General features: G+C 42.7%; 1 protein-coding gene across 3 annotated transcripts in view; it reads left to right on the top strand.

The window, feature by feature from the left end:
• SIN3A (SIN3 transcription regulator family member A) overlaps positions 1-19,100 on the top strand; it is a 73,003-nt gene extending 53,903 nt beyond the window's left edge. For all 3 annotated transcript variants that reach the window (XM_032865101.1, XM_032865098.1, XM_032865100.1), the window contains 5 exons: positions 1,182-1,355; positions 6,693-6,785; positions 7,669-7,763; positions 15,261-15,468; positions 17,821-19,100. In XM_032865101.1, the coding sequence (XP_032720992.1) occupies positions 1,182-1,355; positions 6,693-6,785; positions 7,669-7,763; positions 15,261-15,468; positions 17,821-18,051 (801 nt within the window). In that variant the 3' untranslated portion in view covers positions 18,052-19,100. The remainder of the gene's footprint in view (positions 1-1,181; positions 1,356-6,692; positions 6,786-7,668; positions 7,764-15,260; positions 15,469-17,820) is intronic.
• The last annotated feature ends 462 nt before the right edge of the window (positions 19,101-19,562 follow it).

Here is a 19,562-nt window from a genome sequence, read left to right as displayed (position 1 = left end):
AAGAACAGAGTCATGGGGTGCCTGGGTGGCTCAGTTGCTTGAGTGTCTGCCTTCGGCTCAGGTCACAATCTCAGGTTCCTGGGATCGAGTCCCACATCGGGCTCCTTGTTTGGCAGAGAGCCTGCTTCTCCCTCTGCCTGCCGCTCCCCCTGCTTGTGCTCACTCTCTCTCTCTGACAAAATTTTTAGGAAAAAGAAAAGAACAACAACATATTCTCAATAATTACCAGCAGTCAGTAGTGATTGACCTTTGTTGAAATTGAGTCAATAAACATTTACAATTTAAGTACTATATTTTTTATCTGAGTAGAAAAATAAGTAATGTATTAGAAAGAATATTGGCCTAGGGGTCAAGAAGCTTGAAATTAGTCCTAACTCTGTTCCTTCAGCTGAGAGCCCCTAGGTAAGTGATTTCAGCAGCCGATTCTTGAATACCTAGTGAGTGTCAGACTTTGTACTCAGGCTGAGAATATAGAGAGGGATCTTGCTTTCATGGTTCTCCACAGACCCTGTCCTCACCTTGGCACACAGTGAGTGTTCTCATCTAAAATGGAAAGTTGTCTCCTGTGTAACAGGGCACCCCCTTCAGCCTCCTTCCCAGGGTAGTTGTGTAGATCAAATGGGAATGGGAGTGAAAGCAAATTGTAAATGGTAAAGAAGCACCATAAAAACAGGAATCCATGAGAATTTTCTTTCATGTAAAATTGTTTTACAGTTCCTTAGAACTTGAAATAAGCAGCACAGTAATATGAGCTGCTTATGCTTTTGCCTTTTTTTTTTTTTTTAAGATTTTATTTATCTGACAGAGCACAAGTGGAATAGAGAGGGAAAAGCAGGCTCCCCACTGAGCAGGGAGCTCCACATGGGACTTGATCCTAGGACCCTGGGATCATGACCTGAACCTAACATAGACACATAAGCTACTGAGCTACCTAGGTGCCCCAGTTTTGCGTTTAAATAGATAGGAAAGCTTTACTCAAGGACCAGTGATACTGTTGAAGATTTAGGCTTAGTTATTCTCCAAGAATATGAAATACTGGTTTTGTGTGTTTAATTTTCTAAAGTAATCAACCAAAAAACCTTTCTGAGCTGAGTGACTGGAACTGTCAAAGGAAGATTGACTGTATGAAAGGGAGAAATATTTTCTTGGTTCACTGATGACTTGCCTTTGCTTGATTCCAGCTGCAGCACATCGTGAGTGATGAAATCTGTGTGCAGGTGACTGACCTTTACCTGGCAGAAAACAATAATGGGGCCACCGGAGGTCAGCTGAACACGCAGACGTCCAGGAGTCTTTTGGAGTCAACGTATCAGCGGAAGGCTGAGCAACTCATGTCAGATGAGAATTGCTTTAAGGTGAGAGTTACTCATGTACCCCAGGACCATGCTGGTGACTGTATAAGTTGTTGGAATGATCTCCATCAGAAATCAAAGCCGAATCAGGATGCTTTGATGCCGTGATGCCACTCCTAGAACTTCTTAGAGTTCCTCTGAGCTCACTGGAGGGAATGAAAAACATGGAAAAGTGGAAGTAAATTCTCCCATGGACGATCTGTTACTTTCTTATATTTTAAAAAGTTGTTATATATGATTTCTACAATTTTGTATTCTGTCCTTTTCTCTCTGAATATTTTTAGTAGTATAATGCTTTGTAAATATTATAATGCTTTGTTTAAAAATGTTAGTACAGAGGGGCACCTGGCTGGTGCATTTGGAAGAGCATATAACTTTTGATCTCAGGGTCATGAGTTCAAGCCCCACATTAGGAGTAGAGACCACCAAAAAATTTAAATAAATAAATATGCTAATACACATAATCCATGATCTTTGTAGAAAAGATAAGAAATGCAGAGAAAAGGGGAAATCATCACCTGTAGTGTTTCTCAGAAATAATTACTGATGACACATTTGTAGACTTTTCTGTGCTTTTATTGGATTTGAAAGAGAGTATACTGGGCAGAATAGTCTGTAACTTATTTAGCTTACTTAGCAACACCTGGGTCTTCATCTTTTCCTATTTTATGGAGGATTGTGACTATCTTGCTGGCCATTTAGGTTGTTCCATTTTCCACCGTTACCGCACTGTTGTTGCTAGTTAATAAAGCAAATAGTTGGGAATGACCTAGATATACAGCCCACTGTGGGAATGGTTACTAGCAGCCCATTGTGTGAATGCCAGGTGGCATATTTTGCAGCCAGTAATAGTTAATCATAAATTATAAAAATACTACATCAGGTGAAAGGGAATAAAACTATGTGTACTGTGACTGCAGAGATGTAATGAACAAAACTTGTTTGTATTTACATAAGAAGGGCAGGTTCCAGGGGCCCAGAATAAGGTTTGTAGTTGGCCAAGCAGAGAGAGCTAACATATCCTTACTGGGTGTGTTCTGTGTACTTGACTGATCCAACCCCAGATTGTCCACTTGTTGTCTGCTTCTACTTTCAGCTGTTTCTGTAGTTTCTAGTCCATCACCTGCACTCTTCGCAGGACAAAGGACATTTCCTAAGCTTTTCAGGGTTGTTGTTTTTTTTTTTGTTTTTGTTTTTGTTTTCCTTCTTCTGAGTTTTAAACCTATAAATGTTTGTTAGAAGTTCAGTGTGTGTTGTTTCGTGGGGAGCAGAATTACCATCCCCAAGCACAGTGACTTAACAATGGATTACATTGCGTGGTGAAGGCCTGTGAAGGGATGGATAGACTCACCCTATGGATAAGAATAGTTTTCAGAGTAGCAGCCAGAATAGCAAAAACAAAGACTTAGTAACCAAAAAAATTATATCATGTCAGTGATCCTTTAAAATGTGCATGTGGAGAATAAAATTTGATATGATTAACATTAAGCCTAAGCAGCCCTTTAGATCCCCTGCCCAACCCTGAGTCCCAGCCTCCTCTCCATTTTGTTTTGTACATACATTGTACACTGCTTTTTAAGAACTCAGCGACATTTGGCTCTCCGTATCCATTCAGACCCTCTTCTGTGCCTTTACATACATACGTGTATGTATATGAAATAAATGACATTAGTATATATATTCTACATTGTGGTTTTTTCACTTAGTATGGTTTAGAATTTCTGTGTTTTGGTTTATATAGACTGAGCTCATTTTTTCAACTGCTTTGTTGTACTTAAGAGTAAAAATGTACCATAATTTGGGCGCCTGGGTGGCTCAGTGGGTTAAGCCGCTGCCTTCGGCTCGGGTCATGATCTCAGGGTCCTGGGATCGAGTCCCACATCGGGCTCTCTGCTCAGCAGGGAGCCTGTTTCCCTCTCTCTCTCTCTCTGCCTGCCTCTCCATCTACTTGTGATCTCTCTCTGTCAAATAAATAAATAAAATCTTAAAAAAAAAAATTTTTTTTAAAATGTACCATAATTTAAAAATGTACCATAGGTTTAAAAACAGTCATTCCTGGGACACCCGGGTGGCTCAGTTAATTAAGCACCTGACTCTTGATTTCAGCTCAGGTCATGATCTTGAGGTCGTGAGATGAGTCCCATATCTGTCTCACACTCAGTGTGGAGTCTGCTTGAGATTCTCTCTCTCCCTCTGCCCTCCCCATGCTCACCCTTTTTCTCTGTCTGTCTCTTAGATAAAATCTTAAAATCATCCCCTTCAGGATGAACATTAAAACAATTTCCATTTTTTACTTTCTCATATAGTGCTATATCCTGCTGCTTGTATCCTAGTGCACATATGTTAGAATTTGAGGTGGGGACCAAGAAATGAAATCACTGGGTCAAAGGATGTGCGTATTTTACATTTTAAATAACTAACTAAATATATATATATTCTTTCAATTTTTTTTTTTTTTTTTAAGTAGGCTCCACACCCAATGTGGGGCATGAACTCAGGACCCTGAGATCACAAGTAGCACACTCCACCAACTGAGCCGGCCAAGTATCCCTGAATGTTACATTATTTTATATTTTAAATATTTTATTTATTTATTTGACAGAGAGAGAGAAAGTGGGGGAGGGAATACAAGGAGGGGAAGCGGGAGAGGGAGAAGCAGGCTTACCGCTGAGCAGGGACCCCAGTGTGAGGCTCAATCCCAGGGCCCTGGGATCATGACCTGAGCCGAGAGCAGATGCTTAACGACTGAGCCACCCAGGCATCCCTGAATGTTACATTTTTTTTATTACTATTATTTTTAAAATATATTTATTTATTTATTTATTTATTTGACAGAGAGAGAGAGAGAGAGAGAGAGAGAGATCACACGTAGGCAGAGAGACAGGCAGAGAGAGACGGAGAAGCAGGCCCCCTGCTCAGCAGAGAGCCCGATGCGGGACCCAATCCCAGGACCCTGGGATCATGACCTGAGCCGAAGGCAGAGGCTTTAACCCACTGAGCCACCCAGGCGCCCCCATGGAGAGAAATTCTTAAGCAGGCTCCATGCTCAGCCCAAGCCCAGTGGAGGGCTTGATCTCACAACCCTGAGATCATGACCTGAGCGAAATCCAGAGCCCGATGCTCAACTGACTGAGCCACCTAGGCTCCCCTAGGGTGCACTTCCATAAGAGCATTCATTTCCCCATCTTTAGTTAACACTGGGTTATTAAACTTCTTTAATTTGGCCATTTGGGTAGCTAGAAAATTATATTATTCTGATTCGTATTTCCCTGTTCTCTGCCATTGCCCATTTCTGCTTCCTTTTCTGTATATTGCTTATTCATATCCTTCACCCTGTGTTTGGGAGGGCTGTTTGGTTCTTTTTATGTACTTTTAAAAATAGGGTTTTCGGGGTACCTGGGTGGCTCAGTAGGTTAAAGCCTCTGCCTTCAGCTCAGATCATGATCCCAGGGTCCTGGGATCTAGCCCCCCCGCATCGGGCTCCTTGCTCAACAGGGAGCCTGCTTCCTCCTCTCTCTCTGCCTCCTTCTCTGCCTACTTGTGATCTGTCAACTAAATAAATAAAATCTAAAAAAAAAAAAAAAAAAAACTAAAAAAAAAAAAAAGGGTTTTCTCTGGGGCGCCTGGGTGGCTCAGTGGATTAAAAGCCTCTGCCTTCGGCTCAGGTCATGATCCCAGGGTCCTGGGATTGAGCCCTGCATCGGGCTCTAAGCTCTTGGGGGGTGCAATTAAGTTCAGTTTTAAGTAGAGAGGAGACAGTCTTCTCAGTATCACTTTAATTTGATTTTCTTAGTTTTTATTTCCTTAATTTTTATTTCCTTAAGCAGTAGGATAAATCTTGACACTCTAGGTCATCTTGGATTGGGTGGGGAAAAGCAAACTCCTAGGGACAGTTTTTTCATATCTGTTTTGGAAGTAACTATATTTGTATTTATGTTGCATGTATTACGCTCTTGTCATGTTTTACATTTTACTAGCAGGTTGGAATTTTTAAAGCTTCTCTGGAAGAATACTGGGAAGCAGAACTGGCTTCTGGTCCTATTTACTTACTGACTGTGTGGCCTTGAGAAGTGAGAACTCTAAATTTTTTCCTGTGTAAAATATAGAAGGTTGAAATAGATGATTCTCAAGCCTTCTTGTAAGCTTTGATCTTCTCCATGTGATTCGGACAGAGATCTTATCTGCAGTAAGCTGTTAGGATAAGGGCATTGAAAATCTTGGGATTCTGACAGGGGAAGTCCCATGTGCCACCACCATTTGATAGTTCTTTTGTGCAAAGCATGACTTGTTTTAGCCTCTAATCAGTGTACTGCCTTTTTTTTTTTTTTTTAAGATTTTATTTATTTATTTGACAGACAAAGATGACAAGTTGGCAGAGAGGCAGGCAGGGGTGGGGGAAGCAGGCTCCCCGCTGAGCTTAGACCGCCCCCCCGCACCCCCAATGCGGGGCTCCATCCCCAGGACCCTGAGACCATGACCTGAGCCGAAGGCAGAGGCTCAACCCACTGAGCCACCTAGGTGCCCTGGTGTGTTGCTTTTAAATACGAATTTTTTTTAAAAATCATACAAATGTTGGAACTCAGAATTTTAAGAACTTTTAATATGATTGATAACCGTTATAGCAGATAACTTTGTTAATATGTTGATGCTTTGTGTTCCTTAGGCCACAGTGTGTATGATGGCTTGGGTAGTCATTTTATTTTATTTTATTTATTTTTAAATAATCTGTGCATCTAATGTGGGGCTCAAACTTGAAGTCCAGAGATCGACTATCACATGCTCTACAACTGAGCCAGCCAGGTGCCCCCTTGGGTAGTAATCTTTATGGCAGTAGAATTGAGCAGAATTGCTGCTCTCTGTTGGGTTTGATGTTTTCCACTTCACTTTAGTTAAAGAAGTTTCTCTTTCCTTCTTCCTTTCCTTTCCTTCTCTTTTTTCTTTCATGCTATTGGCTTAACATTTTTTGTATTAAGTTCAAGAAATGAGGGTATCAGGTAAAATGGCATTGACATTTTATGGTTCTGGCTTTATGTCATATTTCTTTCCACTGAACAAAGTAAGTTTGAAACACTCGTACATTGATTATTGCTCAGCTAATACAGGAGGTGTGAGACATGAAATCATACTTTTTGCTCTAGCCTTTCATTGCGCTGGTAGCAAGATTGGACTTTGGCCTTTTTTATCACCTGCGTCCTAAACTTTGGAGCACCTGCCTCATCTTTTCAATTAGAGTGAATGAAGCTTTATAACTCTTGCCTCCCAACCTCCCAACCCTTAGCAGCTAGGTTATAGTTTTGGAGGAGATGGTCTTTTGTTTACATCCTGGTTTCTTATTTGCAGCTTATGTTTATTCAGAGCCAGGGCCAGGTTCAGCTGACCATTGAGCTCCTGGACACAGAAGAGGAGAACTCGGATGACCCTGTAGAAGCAGAGGTATGGACAAGTATATTGCAGAAACTGTGTGCTTAGAGAGCCATCCTATCCTGAGACTGCCTAGTGATGGTCTTAGAAGGTCAGGACAGCCTCAGGCCTATTACAGGTCAGAGCCTGATGCTTCAAGTACAGGCCATTCCAGCCATGTATGTATTCAGTGGAAGGGAAGGGCTGCCTCGTGGTGGGTACTTAGGGTTGATGGCCATCTCTTTTAGCCATCAGTAAAGGCATCTCTCAGGACATCTCATGGTTGGCACCTTTCCTGTTTTTCGTAAAGTATAAGAAACAACAGATGAGGTCATTGGCCAGTATCATGTTGATTTTGTGTCATGTTTACTCTTTATTGGGATTGATAAAGCCAAGAGTTCTCGGCTCCACAGAGTGGCCTGGCCTAGCAGGTAAAGTTAACGAGAGACGGAAGCCCTGTGTGTGATGTTGAGGGGCCATGGAAGGGAGATGGTTGTTCTGTGGGAATATTGGCTCCTGGTTGCCAGATCTTTTAAAGAAATTTTTTTGAGATGCCAGAAATCCAGATTTTAATGTGAAAGATACTGATTTTCAGACATCTGCCACTGTATGTTTTATTCTTTAACAAAACCGTCTGTGGGGAAATAAAATTTGTCAGTCAGCCAGTTTCTACCCATTTACAACTTCTGGTAACTTTTAAAGTATCTCAGACAAACTTTGGGTTTTGTTCCATAACAAGAATTTAAAGCTGTATGTCAATACCAAGTAACGGTATGTCATTATGGAAAGATCTTTTTGATGTTAAAATTTAAGGGTTTCTGACAATTTAGTCCTAGAATTTGCTAGACTACCTAAGGAGGATGGAGTCTGGTGTTTGTACTCTCTCTCCACCCCCATCTTGTGTTTATAACCCTAGCGCTGGTCGGACTATGTGGAGCGATACATGAATTCTGATACTACCTCTCCCGAGCTTCGTGAGCACCTGGCACGGAAACCAGTATTTCTCCCAAGGTGAGTGAACTGAGTCACACATTAGCAGCATATACTTGCACAGGGATGAGGAACACAAAGTTAAATGACTTTCAGATCCTTGGTTTTTGCTTACTCAGTTTGTTGTTCTGTCTGCTGATCAGCAAGGACACTGAGGACACTAATTCAAGGTTTCTGTGGCTGTTCATGCATGAGCTTACCTGCAGCATGTGCCCCAAGGCATCAGAGAAGTGAGAGCTTTTGAGAATCAGCGGTAACTTTCCTGGGTTGGATAGGAGTGTGTGTCGGTCTCCAAATCTTGATGATTCATGAGGAATCCTCACAGGACTCAGCATGTAGTCGTACTCACAGTGATGACTTGTTATAGCGAAAGAGTACAGAGCTAAATCAGCATGGGGAAAAGGTGTGTGTGACAAAGTCAGAGGAAACCCAGTGCAAGCTTCCAGGAGCCGTCTTCCATTGCAGTCGCACGGGACGCTCCTAATTCCTCCAAGCAACAAATGACAGTATGTTCGAAACTCTGTCTACCAGGGAACCTCATTAGGAGACTCAGTGCCGGGTTTTTTATTGGGTGGTAGTCATGTAGGCACTGTCTGCCTAACACGTACCAAAATTCCAGACTCCCAGAAAGGAAGCAGGTTTTCAGATGAAACCACATATTTCTGTGAACAGTTTAGGTACATTGAGCCTCTTTTAATGCTTAGGGAATGGTGGAAACTCGCAAAATCCAAGATTCCAGAACCCAGCTAAGTGACAACCTTGACAGCAGTCTTAGCAAAAATAATAAGATACCGAGGAATAAATGTAACTGAAGAGGTGAAAGACCTGTACTCTGGAAACTATAAAACACTGATGATAAAAATTAAAGAAGACAAAGAAATGGAAATACATTCCATGCTCATGGATTGGAAGCAGAAATATTGTAATGTTTACGCTACCCAGTGCAGTCTACACATTTAATGCAATACCTACCAATAAACCACCAGGATTCTTCACAAAGCTAGAGCAAATAATCCTAAAACTTGTATGGAACCACAGAAGACCCCCAGTAGCCAAATCTTGAAAAAGAAAAGCGAAGCTGGAGGCATCACAACTCTGGACTTGAAGTTATGTTATAAAGCTGTAGTAATGAAAACAGTATGATACTGGCACAAAAGTAGACACGTAGATCAATAGAACAGAATAGAAAACCCAGTCAGAATAGAAAACTGACCACGATTTATGTGGTCAGTTAATCTTTGACAAAACAAGAAAGATTATCCAATGGGAATAAGACAGTCTCTTCAACAAATGGTGTTGGGAAAACTGGTCAGCTATATGCAAAAGAATGAAAGTGGACCACTTGTATACCATATACAAAAATAAATTCAAAATGGGTTTTAAAGACCTACATGGTTGAGACCTGGAACCATAAAAATCTTAGAGCATAGGCAGTAATTTCTTTGGCATGGGCTGTAGCAACATTTTTCTAGATAAGTTTCCTGAGGCAAGGGAAACATAAGTTCTTGGGACTGTATAAAAATAAAAAGCTCTGCACAGCAAAGGAAATAATCAGCAAAGCTAAAAGGCAACCTACAGAATGGGAGAAAATCTTTTTTTTTTTTTTTTAATTTTAAAATTTTTTTTATTAACATATAATGTATTATTAGTGTATTATTTGCCCCAGGGGTACAGGTCTGTGAATCGTCAGGCTTACACACTTCACAGAACTCACCATAGCACATAACTCTCCCCAATGTCCATAACCCGTCCACCCTCTCCCTACCCCCCCTCCAGCCGGCAACCCTCAGTTTGTTTCGTGAGATTAGGAGTCTCTTACGGATTTCTCCCTCCCGATCCCATCTTGTTTCATTTTTCCTTCCCTACCCCTATAACCCCCCCCGCCCTGCCTCTCAAATTCCTATATCAGAGAGATCATACGATAGTTGTCTTTCTCCGATTGACTTATTTCGCTAAGCATAATACCCTCTAGTTCCATCCCTGTCGTCGCAAATGGCAAAATTTCATTTCTTTTGATGGCTGCATAGTATTCCATTGTATATATATACCACGTATTCTTTATGCATTCATCTGTTGATGGATATCTAGGTTCTTTCCATAGTTTGGCTATTTTGGACATTGTTGCTATAAACATTCAGGTGCACGTGCCCCTTCGGATCACTACATTTGTGTCTTTAGGGTAAATACCCAGTAGTGCATTTTATCAGTTGTGTGCAATTGCTGGATCATGGGGTAGCTCTATTTTCAACTTTTTGAGGAACCTCCATGCTGTTTTGGGAGAAGATATTTGCAAATGATGTATCTGATAAAGAGTTAGTATCCAAAATATATAAAGTACTTACACAACTCAACACCTCCCAAAACCAAGTAATCCAATTAAAAATGGGCAGGAGGCACCTGGATGGCTCAGTATGTAAAGCGTCCGACTCTTGATTTCAGCTCAGGTCATGATCTTAGGGTCATGAGATCAAGCCCTGTATCTGGTTCCACACTCAGCAGGGAAACTCCTTTGAGATTTTCTCTCTCCTTCTGCCCTCCCCCCACCACGACACATGGGTGCACTGGCTTGCTCAGTCTTCCTCTCTCTCTCAAATCTTAAAAAAAAAAAAAAAAAAAAAAAGATAGGCAGAAGACATGAACAGACATTGCCGACAGGTAACATGAAGGTACTGAACATCACTGATCATCAGGGAAATGCAAATCCAAACTACAATAAGACATTGCCTTAACACCTGTCAGAATGGCTAACATCAAAAACAGAAGAAACATCATGCTGGCAAGGATGTGGAGAAAAAGGAACCCTCTTGCACTGTTGGTGGGAATGCAAACTGGTGCAGCCACTGTGGAAGACAGTATGGAGGTGCCTCAGAAAGTTAAAAATAGAACTACCCCATGATTCAGGAATTGCACTACTGGGAATTTACCCCATAGCATCCAAAAAGGTCAGAGGGCTACATGCACCCCTATGTTTAGAGCAGCATTATCTCTAATAGCCAAGATACAGAAGTAGCCTAAGTGTCCATCAATAGATGAATGGATAAAGAAGATGGGGTGTGATATACAATGGAATATTCCTCAGCCATAAGAAGCAATGAAATCTTGGCATTTGCAACAACATGGGTGTAGGTAGAGAGTATTCTAGAGTTTATGCCAAATGAAGTAAGTCAGTCAGAGAAAAACAAGTACCATATGATATCACTCATATGTGGAATTGAAGAAACCAGCCACAGGGAAAGGAAGAGACAAACCAAGAAACAGACTCGTTTAACTGTAGAGAACAAACTGATGGTCACCAGAGGTGGGGGTCGTGGTGACATAGGTGATGGGGATTAAGGAGTGCACTTGTCACGATGAGCACTGGGTGATGTCTGGAAGTGTTGAATCACTGTATTGTATACTTGCAACTAATACAACACTGTGTAGTTAACTATACTAGAATTACATTTTTTAAAAATAATGCAGTAGAGCTCTCTTTTGAAGATAGTAGAAAGAACCCATAAAAGATAGCAGTCTTAGGTCTGCTATATTCACTTCACAGAATTTTAAAAATGTCCTCCCTATTTATGGGCAGTGTATTGTTGGTCCTGTGAGGATGAGAATGGAGTTGCAGAAGTAGAAAAAAGGTTGTGCTGTAGTAGAGTAGCTTTCTTCCTTCCCAGAAGCTCAGAATTGAAATCCCAGGTCTTAGGTTTCCAGAAAGGTATTATCCCAATACAGATGGTCCCCCACTTAGGATAGTTGGACTTAAATGATTTTTGGACTTTACAGTGATACAAAAGCAAGACACACTCACTAGAAGCCATTTTGAATTTGGAATTGGGTCTTTTCCCAGGCTAGCGATCTGTGGTGTGGTCCTCTTATGATGCTGGGCAGGGGCTGCAGCTCCCAGTCAGCCTCAGGAGCACGAGGGGCAAGAGCTGACATGCTTAGCACCGTGCTCTGCCCATCCAGCCCCTTTGTTTGCATATTCCAGTCAGTAGTCAATAAACTACATGACATATGCAGCACTTTATTATAAAATAGGCTTTGTGGTAGAGGATGTTGACCAGTAGTAGGCTAAAGTGTCTTCCGAGCACTTTGAAGTGGGCTAGCCTAGGCTGTGATACTCATTCAGTAGGTTAGGGACAAAATGCACTTTTTTTTTTTTTTAATTTTTTTAAAGATTTTTATTTATTTATTTGACAGAGATCACAAGTAGACAGAGAGGCAGAGAGAGAGGGGGAAGCAGGCTCCCTGCCGAGCAGAGAGCCCGATGTGGGGCTTAATCCCAGGACCCTGAGATCATGATCCAAGCAGAAGACAGAGGCTCAACCCACTGAGCCACCCAGCGGCCCCTATATAGTGATTCTTGATTGTAGTTGTTACACTTTAGAGAGCCCAACTGGGGGCTCGATCCCAGGACTCTGGGATCATGACCTGAGCTGAAGGCAGAGGCTTAACCCACTGAGCCACCCAGGTGCCCCCAAAATGCACTTTTGACTTAAAATATTTTCAACATCTCATCAGGCTGTAACCCCTAAGTCAAGGAAGATCTGTGTTGTTCTTATTATTAGACTGAGTTCTAATCAGAACATGGAGAAGGTGGGTGTAAGCCAAAAGGGTCCTGCCAGCCTCTTCATTCCTTGATCCATTTGGCAGACATTGGAGCAGCTGTTGTGTGCCAGGCCTCTCTTCAGCAAAACAGGCTTAGTCTCTAGGGTTATGGAGTAGTACAGTAAGCATACCGCGTATTTCTCACCAGGTTGGCCAAGTTTTTAAAAGATTTATAACCTGTGCTGTGGAGGGTGTGGGCTAGGAAAGCACTTTCATATTCTTTGGGGAAAATATTAATTGATACCATCATTCTGGGGCCAGGGCAATAAAAATGTATGGGAACTTTACCTTATAACTTTGGTTTCTAATAATTTGCCTTAACAGCTATTGGAGCTGAGGTTCTCAGTCTTTTTGGCCTGGAGATTCCTTACATTTTTAGAGACTGCATATTTCAAAAAGCTTTTGTTTATGTGGGTTATATCAGGTAACACTTTTTTTGAAGATTTAATTATTTACAGGAAGGGGGAGTGCATGAACGGGGGGAGGGGAATAGGGAGAGGAAGGGACTCTCCAGCAGACTCCCCGCTGAGTATGGAGCCCCAGCCCTGGTCTCCGGGCTCCATCCCATGACCCTTAGTCATGACCTGAGCCAAAATCAAGTAGTCCCACACTCAACCAACTGAGCCACTCAGGCGCCCCCTTTATTGTTCATTTTTTGAAAAAATAGCTGCCAGTACTCCAGGATGGTTAGTCCGTTGTTCCTTCAGGTAAAAATAGTGACCCATTTCCCATTCGGGCAGTGCTTTGGCACACTACGGTGCCGTATGTGTAGTTCCCATTTTAACACACAGCATATTAAAAGGATGTATACTAAGGGACTAGGATTTGACAAAATATGTTTATTGCTTCATCAAGGATTTTTTTTTTTTTTTAAGATTTAGATTTATTGGGGCGCCTGGGTGGCTCAGTGGGTTAAGCCGCTGCCTTCAGCTCAGGTCATGGTCTCAGAGTCCTGGGATCGAGCCCCGCATCGGGCTCTCTGCTCAGCAGGGAGCCTGCTTCCTCCTCTCTCTCTGCCTGCCTCTCTGCCTGCTTGTGATCTCTCTCTGTGAAATAAATAAATAAAATCTTTAAAAAAAAAAAAAAAGATTTAGATTTATTTTTTTAGGGATGCCTAGGTTGCTCAGTTGGTTACACGTCTGCCTTCGGCTCAGGGTCGTGGGATCAAGTCCCACATCAGGCTCCCTGCTCAGCAAGGGGCCTGCTTCTCCCTCTGCCTGTGGCTCCCCCTGCTTGTGCTCTCTCTCTCTCTTTGGCAAATAAGTAAATAAAGTCTTTTTTTAAAAAAAGCTTTTTTTATTTGAGAGAGAGGGCTGCGGGGAGGAGCTGAAGCAGAGGGAGAGAGAAACTTAAACAGACTCTGCTGATTCACCCTGAGATCATGACCTGAGCTGAAACCAAGAGTTGAACACTAAACTGACTGAGCCACCCAAGCGCCCCCATCATGTACATTCTTAGGTGAAACCAGCTTTCCTCATTTTTTTTTAAAGATTTTCTTAGAGATTGAATATTCCAGAAAGTTTTTAATGTGGATTATATCCGGTAACATTTTTTAAAGATTTATTTATTTAGAGAGAGAGGGAGAGCATGAGCAGGGTGAGGAGCAGAGGGAGAAGCAGACTCCTCGCTGAGCAGGGAGCCCAACTTGGGGCTCAATCACCAGGACCCTGGGATCATGACGTTAGCCAAAGGCAGATGCTTAACTGACTGAGCCACCCAGGCGCCCTCAACTTTCCTCTTTTAATTGCCAGAACACGGCCTGAGAAGAATATAAAGGTTTCTAAGGACATTTTGGTGCCACCAGAATTTTTATTCACCATTACTTTTGCACTGCCGGTGTAAATGTTAACATAGGAAAAAAAGTTTTTTATATATGTTTCAGCATTTTTATGTTTTAGTATTATTATGAAAATAGTAGGTCTCCTGAAAGGGGGTTTGGGGGCCCCCAAGGGTCCTTGGACCAAAGAACTGCAGGCCTACAGAAATACACGTATACCAGATACTCGCTGAAGCAATGTTTGTTGCCATAGCAAAGTGTTAGCAACAGTGTAACTGTGGCTGACAAGCTTTCTTCTGCTTGCTTTTGGAGAGAATTCAGCTTTAAATACCTTCCAGGGCATCCATTCATGTGAATTGTCCTCTTAACTATATATATAAGATACAGGAGTTATGTACCGTCTTTGGGGGGAATTGAAAAAATAGGCATTCGAATAATCATCTTTGCTCCGTGGTTCAGGTGAGGAGCCCTTACTGGTTCCTGTTAAGGGATGTTTCAGTTAAGGCAGCAGATCAAGAGAATGTGACAAATATTTGGTGAAATGAAAGAAATCTTTGCATTAAGTGAAAAACGGAAAATAATAAAATATATAGTATGATCTTTAGTCTTTAAAAACATCCCAAAGCAGAACTATAGGGAGTGATTATGTATGTGAATTCCAAGAGGCTTAGGAGGTTTAAAATCAAAACTGCTGTCAGTGCCCACCTCTCCTGGGGCATGTGGGATTCAGAGAATCTGAGGTAGGAGAGGTTGAAGATTTCTGCCTTTTATTCTGTGTATCTCTGCATTTGAAACTTTTTTTTTTTTAACAATGAAACCATTGGAGAGAGATGTATAGTTAATATATATAACTAAGTTTAGAGTGTGTGTGTGTGTGTGTGTGTGTGTGTATATATACACTAAAAGTATATATAAAGTATATATATTTTTAAAAATATAAAACTATATGTAACTAAAAAGTGTGTGTGTGTATGTGTGTGTGTGTGTGTGTGTGTGTGTATATATATATATACATATATATCTGGTTATGTAACTAAAATTATGATAAGTGCCAAAAAGGCATATGACAAGGAGAACCCCTTTGAGGGGACTCATGGGAAGTCACATCTGGGCGAGCTCTAATCCTGTAGAGCTTCTCTGCTCCGTAGGAATCTGAGGCGAATCCGGAAATGTCAGCGTGGTCGGGAACAGCAGGAAAAGGAAGGGAAGGAAGGAAACAGCAAGAAGACCATGGAGAATGTGGATAGCCTGGATAAACTGGAGTGTAGATTCAAGCTGAACTCCTACAAGATGGTGTACGTGATCAAGTCAGAGGACTACATGTACCGGAGAACAGCCTTGCTCCGGGCTCATCAGGTAAGAACCAGTCGAGGACTGTTTCCACGCCCTTCCTCCCCGGCTGGGCCCAGGGCTACCGTAGGGTCCTGGTTGGTTTTCTCCCTTTCTGAAAACCACCGCTTGTTGTGAGTGGTGAGTTGTTGAGTAAGCAGGTGTATTAGTCTGTTAAAGATGTCAGAATGAAGGCCCACAGACCATGTGCCTCAAACAACAGAAATTTATTGTCCTACAGTTCTGGAGGCTAAAAGTCAAAAATTGACGGGTGGCAGAGTTGGTTCGAACCAGGGCTGGGAGGGAGAATCTTTCCCATGCCCTCATCTGCTTCACACAGCATTTTTTCCCTGTGTGCCTGTGTCCAGTGTCTCCCTTTCAGGGCCTGGTCATACTGGACTCTTGGTCCACCTTCCTATTGTCTGACTGTATCTTAACTGAATACATCTGCAACAACTTTATTTCTAAGGTCACAATCTGAGATACAGACAGGAGGACTCAACACAGTGATATGCAGGGGACACAGTTCAACCCACAGCAGCCAGTGGCACCTCAGCAAAGCTCCTCCCAGTTTTGGCATTTCACGTGGTATTGCTTATGAATTCTGTCTGTTCTTGCATGCCACCCCGATTGTGAAAGCTTTCTGGTGTAGTTTTGGTGCAGGATTGTGCCGGGCCCTGGGGCACAGCCATGAAGTAGAGCATATGAAATGGTGTGATACGCACAATGAAGGAGAGAAACTAGGTGAGGCGATTGTGGGTAGCTGGCATGCAGGCCCTGTTTGTGTGGGGGCAGACTTCCCTTAGGAGGTGACCCTTGCGGTTGGAACAACGACCAGGATGTTTTTAACAACGACCAGGATGTAGCTTGGTGAGGAGTTGAGGGTTAGTGCTTTCTAGATGAAGGAAACCAGCAAATGCAATGCCAGAAGGGAGGAAAGGACTCGGCATGTGTGAGAGACCAGAAGCATCAGTGTGGCTTGAGCCAGAGAGAGGGTGGGCAGAGACATCATCACTAGTCTCGTAGACCATGGTTTGGATTTTGTTTGCAGTACTTGGGGACGTTGTCGACAGGATGGCTTAGACTGCTGTTCATCCCAGTGGGGATGATTTGAGGCATGAAGTTGGAAAGGCAAAGAATGCTCAAAAGACTGCTCTTGTCCAAGTGGGATGTGACGGTGACCCGGGCTAACAGGAGTTCTAAGAATTAGATCAGAGGTACAATTTGGGTATAGAGTTGTCAGGATGTGGTAATGATCAGATAGATGTGAGTGGGTAAGGGAAAAGAGAACATCAAGGATGATGCCTGGTCTTGTTTTGGTTTTGGTTTTGTTTCTGCTTGAGAAAACGGGCAGTTTAGGGGCATAATCTGTTGATAGGAAGGGGGTTGGGGGCACATCCAGCACTGTGTTTGGGACTGGTGAAGTGTGAAAGGACTAGAGGTCATTCAAGTGGGAAAAGTTGGATGGGTGATTTAATAGATTTCCCTCATGACGCTGCGTGTTGTGGGTCTGGTGCAGATTTTTCCAGGAGCTGGGTAGCACCGGATTCATCTTGGCATTCCTCCTCTGCCTCACACATAGGCATTGGTAAATATTTGGTGGCTGGGTAGGTAGGAACATACACCTCCCCTGGAGATCTGCTGTGCCCCATGCCCTGCTGGGCAGGGCAGGGTAATAACCATGAAGGGAAAGCGGGTTTTAAGCTCTTTGCCTTGTGCCGTCTTACTTAGAAGTGGATTGTCATGCTGACAGAAGGACCTCATCGCTGCAACTCGTTGTGTCTCATTCGGGTACATTAGAGGCATCTGGGCTGCTAGTTTAAAAACTCAGATTGGGGCGCCTGGGTGGCTCAGTGGATTAGAGCCTCTGCCTTAGGCTTGGGTCATGATCCCGGGGTCCTGGGATCGAGCCCTGCATCGGGCTCTCTGCTCAGTGGGGAGCCTGCTTCCCCCCTTCCCCTCTACCCACCTCTCTGCCTACTTGTGATCTCTGTCAAATAAATAAAATCTTAAAAAAAAAAAATTCAGATTGATGAAAACGAGGAAATCTGTATTTTTATCAGGTTCCCTAGTTGATACTAATGAATGCTAAAAATGAGAACCACTGAGCTCGTTCTGCTAAGACCCTGTGTCGACATTTCTTTAGGGGCTTTATGGGCTCCCAATTCTGCACCTACTCTGTGTTCTTAGCCTCTTTTCAATTTTCTTCTTTAAACAGAGACTCCTTACTAACCAGTAGTATCAAAGGCTTGACCGCACATCTTTTCCCCTGCTACTTTAGGAGAAAATTAGGCTTTGTATTTGAAGAGGGGTTTTTTTGGTTTTATTTGTTTCTTTGTTTTTTGTCTTAGTTCACAATTTTTTTATTCTCTTTCGCAGTCCCATGAGCGTGTGAGCAAGCGGCTACATCAGAGATTCCAGGCCTGGGTGGACAAATGGACCAAGGAGCATGTGCCCCGTGAGATGGCAGCAGAGACCAGCAAGTGGCTCATGGGTGAGGGGCTGGAGGGCCTGGTGCCCTGTACCACCACCTGTGACACAGAGACCCTGCACTTTGTAAGCATAAACAAGTACCGTGTCAAATACGGCGCAGCGTTCAAAGCCCCGTAACCGCAGAGCCGGAGCAGGTAACTGAGGGGTGTGTGTGGGGAGCGCGCGCACTCATGCACACTGAAGAAACAAGGAAGATGCCTTTCAAGCCTCACTGGGCCTCTCTGGGACATGGCCACCTGATCAGTGTGTGGCTGGTGCAACCTGGCACCAAGTGGGCTCCATAGAAGGAACGTGGATACCGTACGAAGCCGGAGCTGGAACTTTTCCCAAGGGGTTTGAGGTGTTAGCCTGCCCTGGAGGGGAAGGAAATCCGTGCAAGCACAGAGACGCGCAGCTCGCTTGCACACACCAGCAGAGCTAAGACTGGAGTCTCCTGGGGCCTGACCTTCGATGAAGGAGCCAGACGCTGTTCACACCTTGACTGGATGGGCGTGCACTGACAGACTGGGGAAGGACTCACCGCTCAGATGGATTGTAACTCTGATGGTCACTGCTCCTCTCCTCCCCCCAAAAGGAAAAAAAACTGGATTTGATTTTTTTTTTCTTTTTCTTTTTCTTCCTGGTCACTCGAGCACATCTAGATCACCCATTAGATTTTATCTGGGACCTGCAGTTTGGTTTTGGGATTGATCATCTTGTGGGTTTTTCCTGACGAATCCCTCGCTGCCCACCCTTACACTCTCCTCTGGTTCTCAACCTCAGCAAGTTCAAATCCGTCGTCCTTTTTAGCTCCCGTGGAACTGTTTTGTACCTGCTTCTTTACTAGTCTACCCTAGTGCCATCCACCAGCTTTACTCTCTGACACACACAGACACACACACACACACACACAATTTTAACTTGGTTTTTCTTTTTCTTTTTTTTTTGTAAATAATGTACATACTGTCGATTTTTTATTAAAAGAAATATGCTTTGATGTGCTAGCATAACTGCTCTAGCTTCTTGTGTACCATAGTTCTATGTGGCTCAGATTTAGTACCTGTGAACAGATGTACAAGACATTTATTACACTTTTTACCAAAGGGAGTTACCGTTGTAGTACTTTTGTGTAAAACTTTTCTCCCCCCTGCCCCAACTTTTTTCTTTTTTCCTTTTTTCCCTTTCATTTTTTTTTTCTTTTCTTTCTTCTTCTTTTTTTTTTTTTTTTTTTTTTGGTAAATAAATAAAGCTTGGTTCTTACTTAAGGAATGAACTCTCAACCCAAGTCCCTTGTCCTCACCAGAGAACTACTGTGGAACAGGGATTTGGGGCTTCAGTTCCTTACCCTCGGCACAAACGAGAATTTGCTTTAAATAGTTAGCAGTTCATTGCACTTGTCTCAAATCAAAATATTCCAAATTTTTAAAATAGAATACTTCATTCTTTTAGTACATGTTTTTCTCCTTATTTCAACTGTTTGGAAATATTTTCTATTTGGGCAGTTGTCTGGCTATTTAGTTTGCATTTCTGTGTTGTTTTTCTTATCCTTAATTGGAAATGGAGGTGAACGACTTAAATACCAAAGCAGTATTTGAAGGAAATGCGTACAAGGCTGTGGTATAAAGGGGGTTGGGAGAGAGATTTGCTAC

Source organism: Lontra canadensis, unplaced genomic scaffold (genome assembly GCF_010015895.1).
Source record: "Lontra canadensis isolate GAN:19392208 unplaced genomic scaffold, GSC_riverotter_1.0 scaffold28, whole genome shotgun sequence".
In the NCBI taxonomy this organism is placed as follows: Eukaryota; Metazoa; Chordata; class Mammalia; order Carnivora; family Mustelidae; genus Lontra; species Lontra canadensis.
Note: the sequence above shows the minus strand (reverse complement) of the source record. Positions and strands in the feature narration are given on the sequence as shown.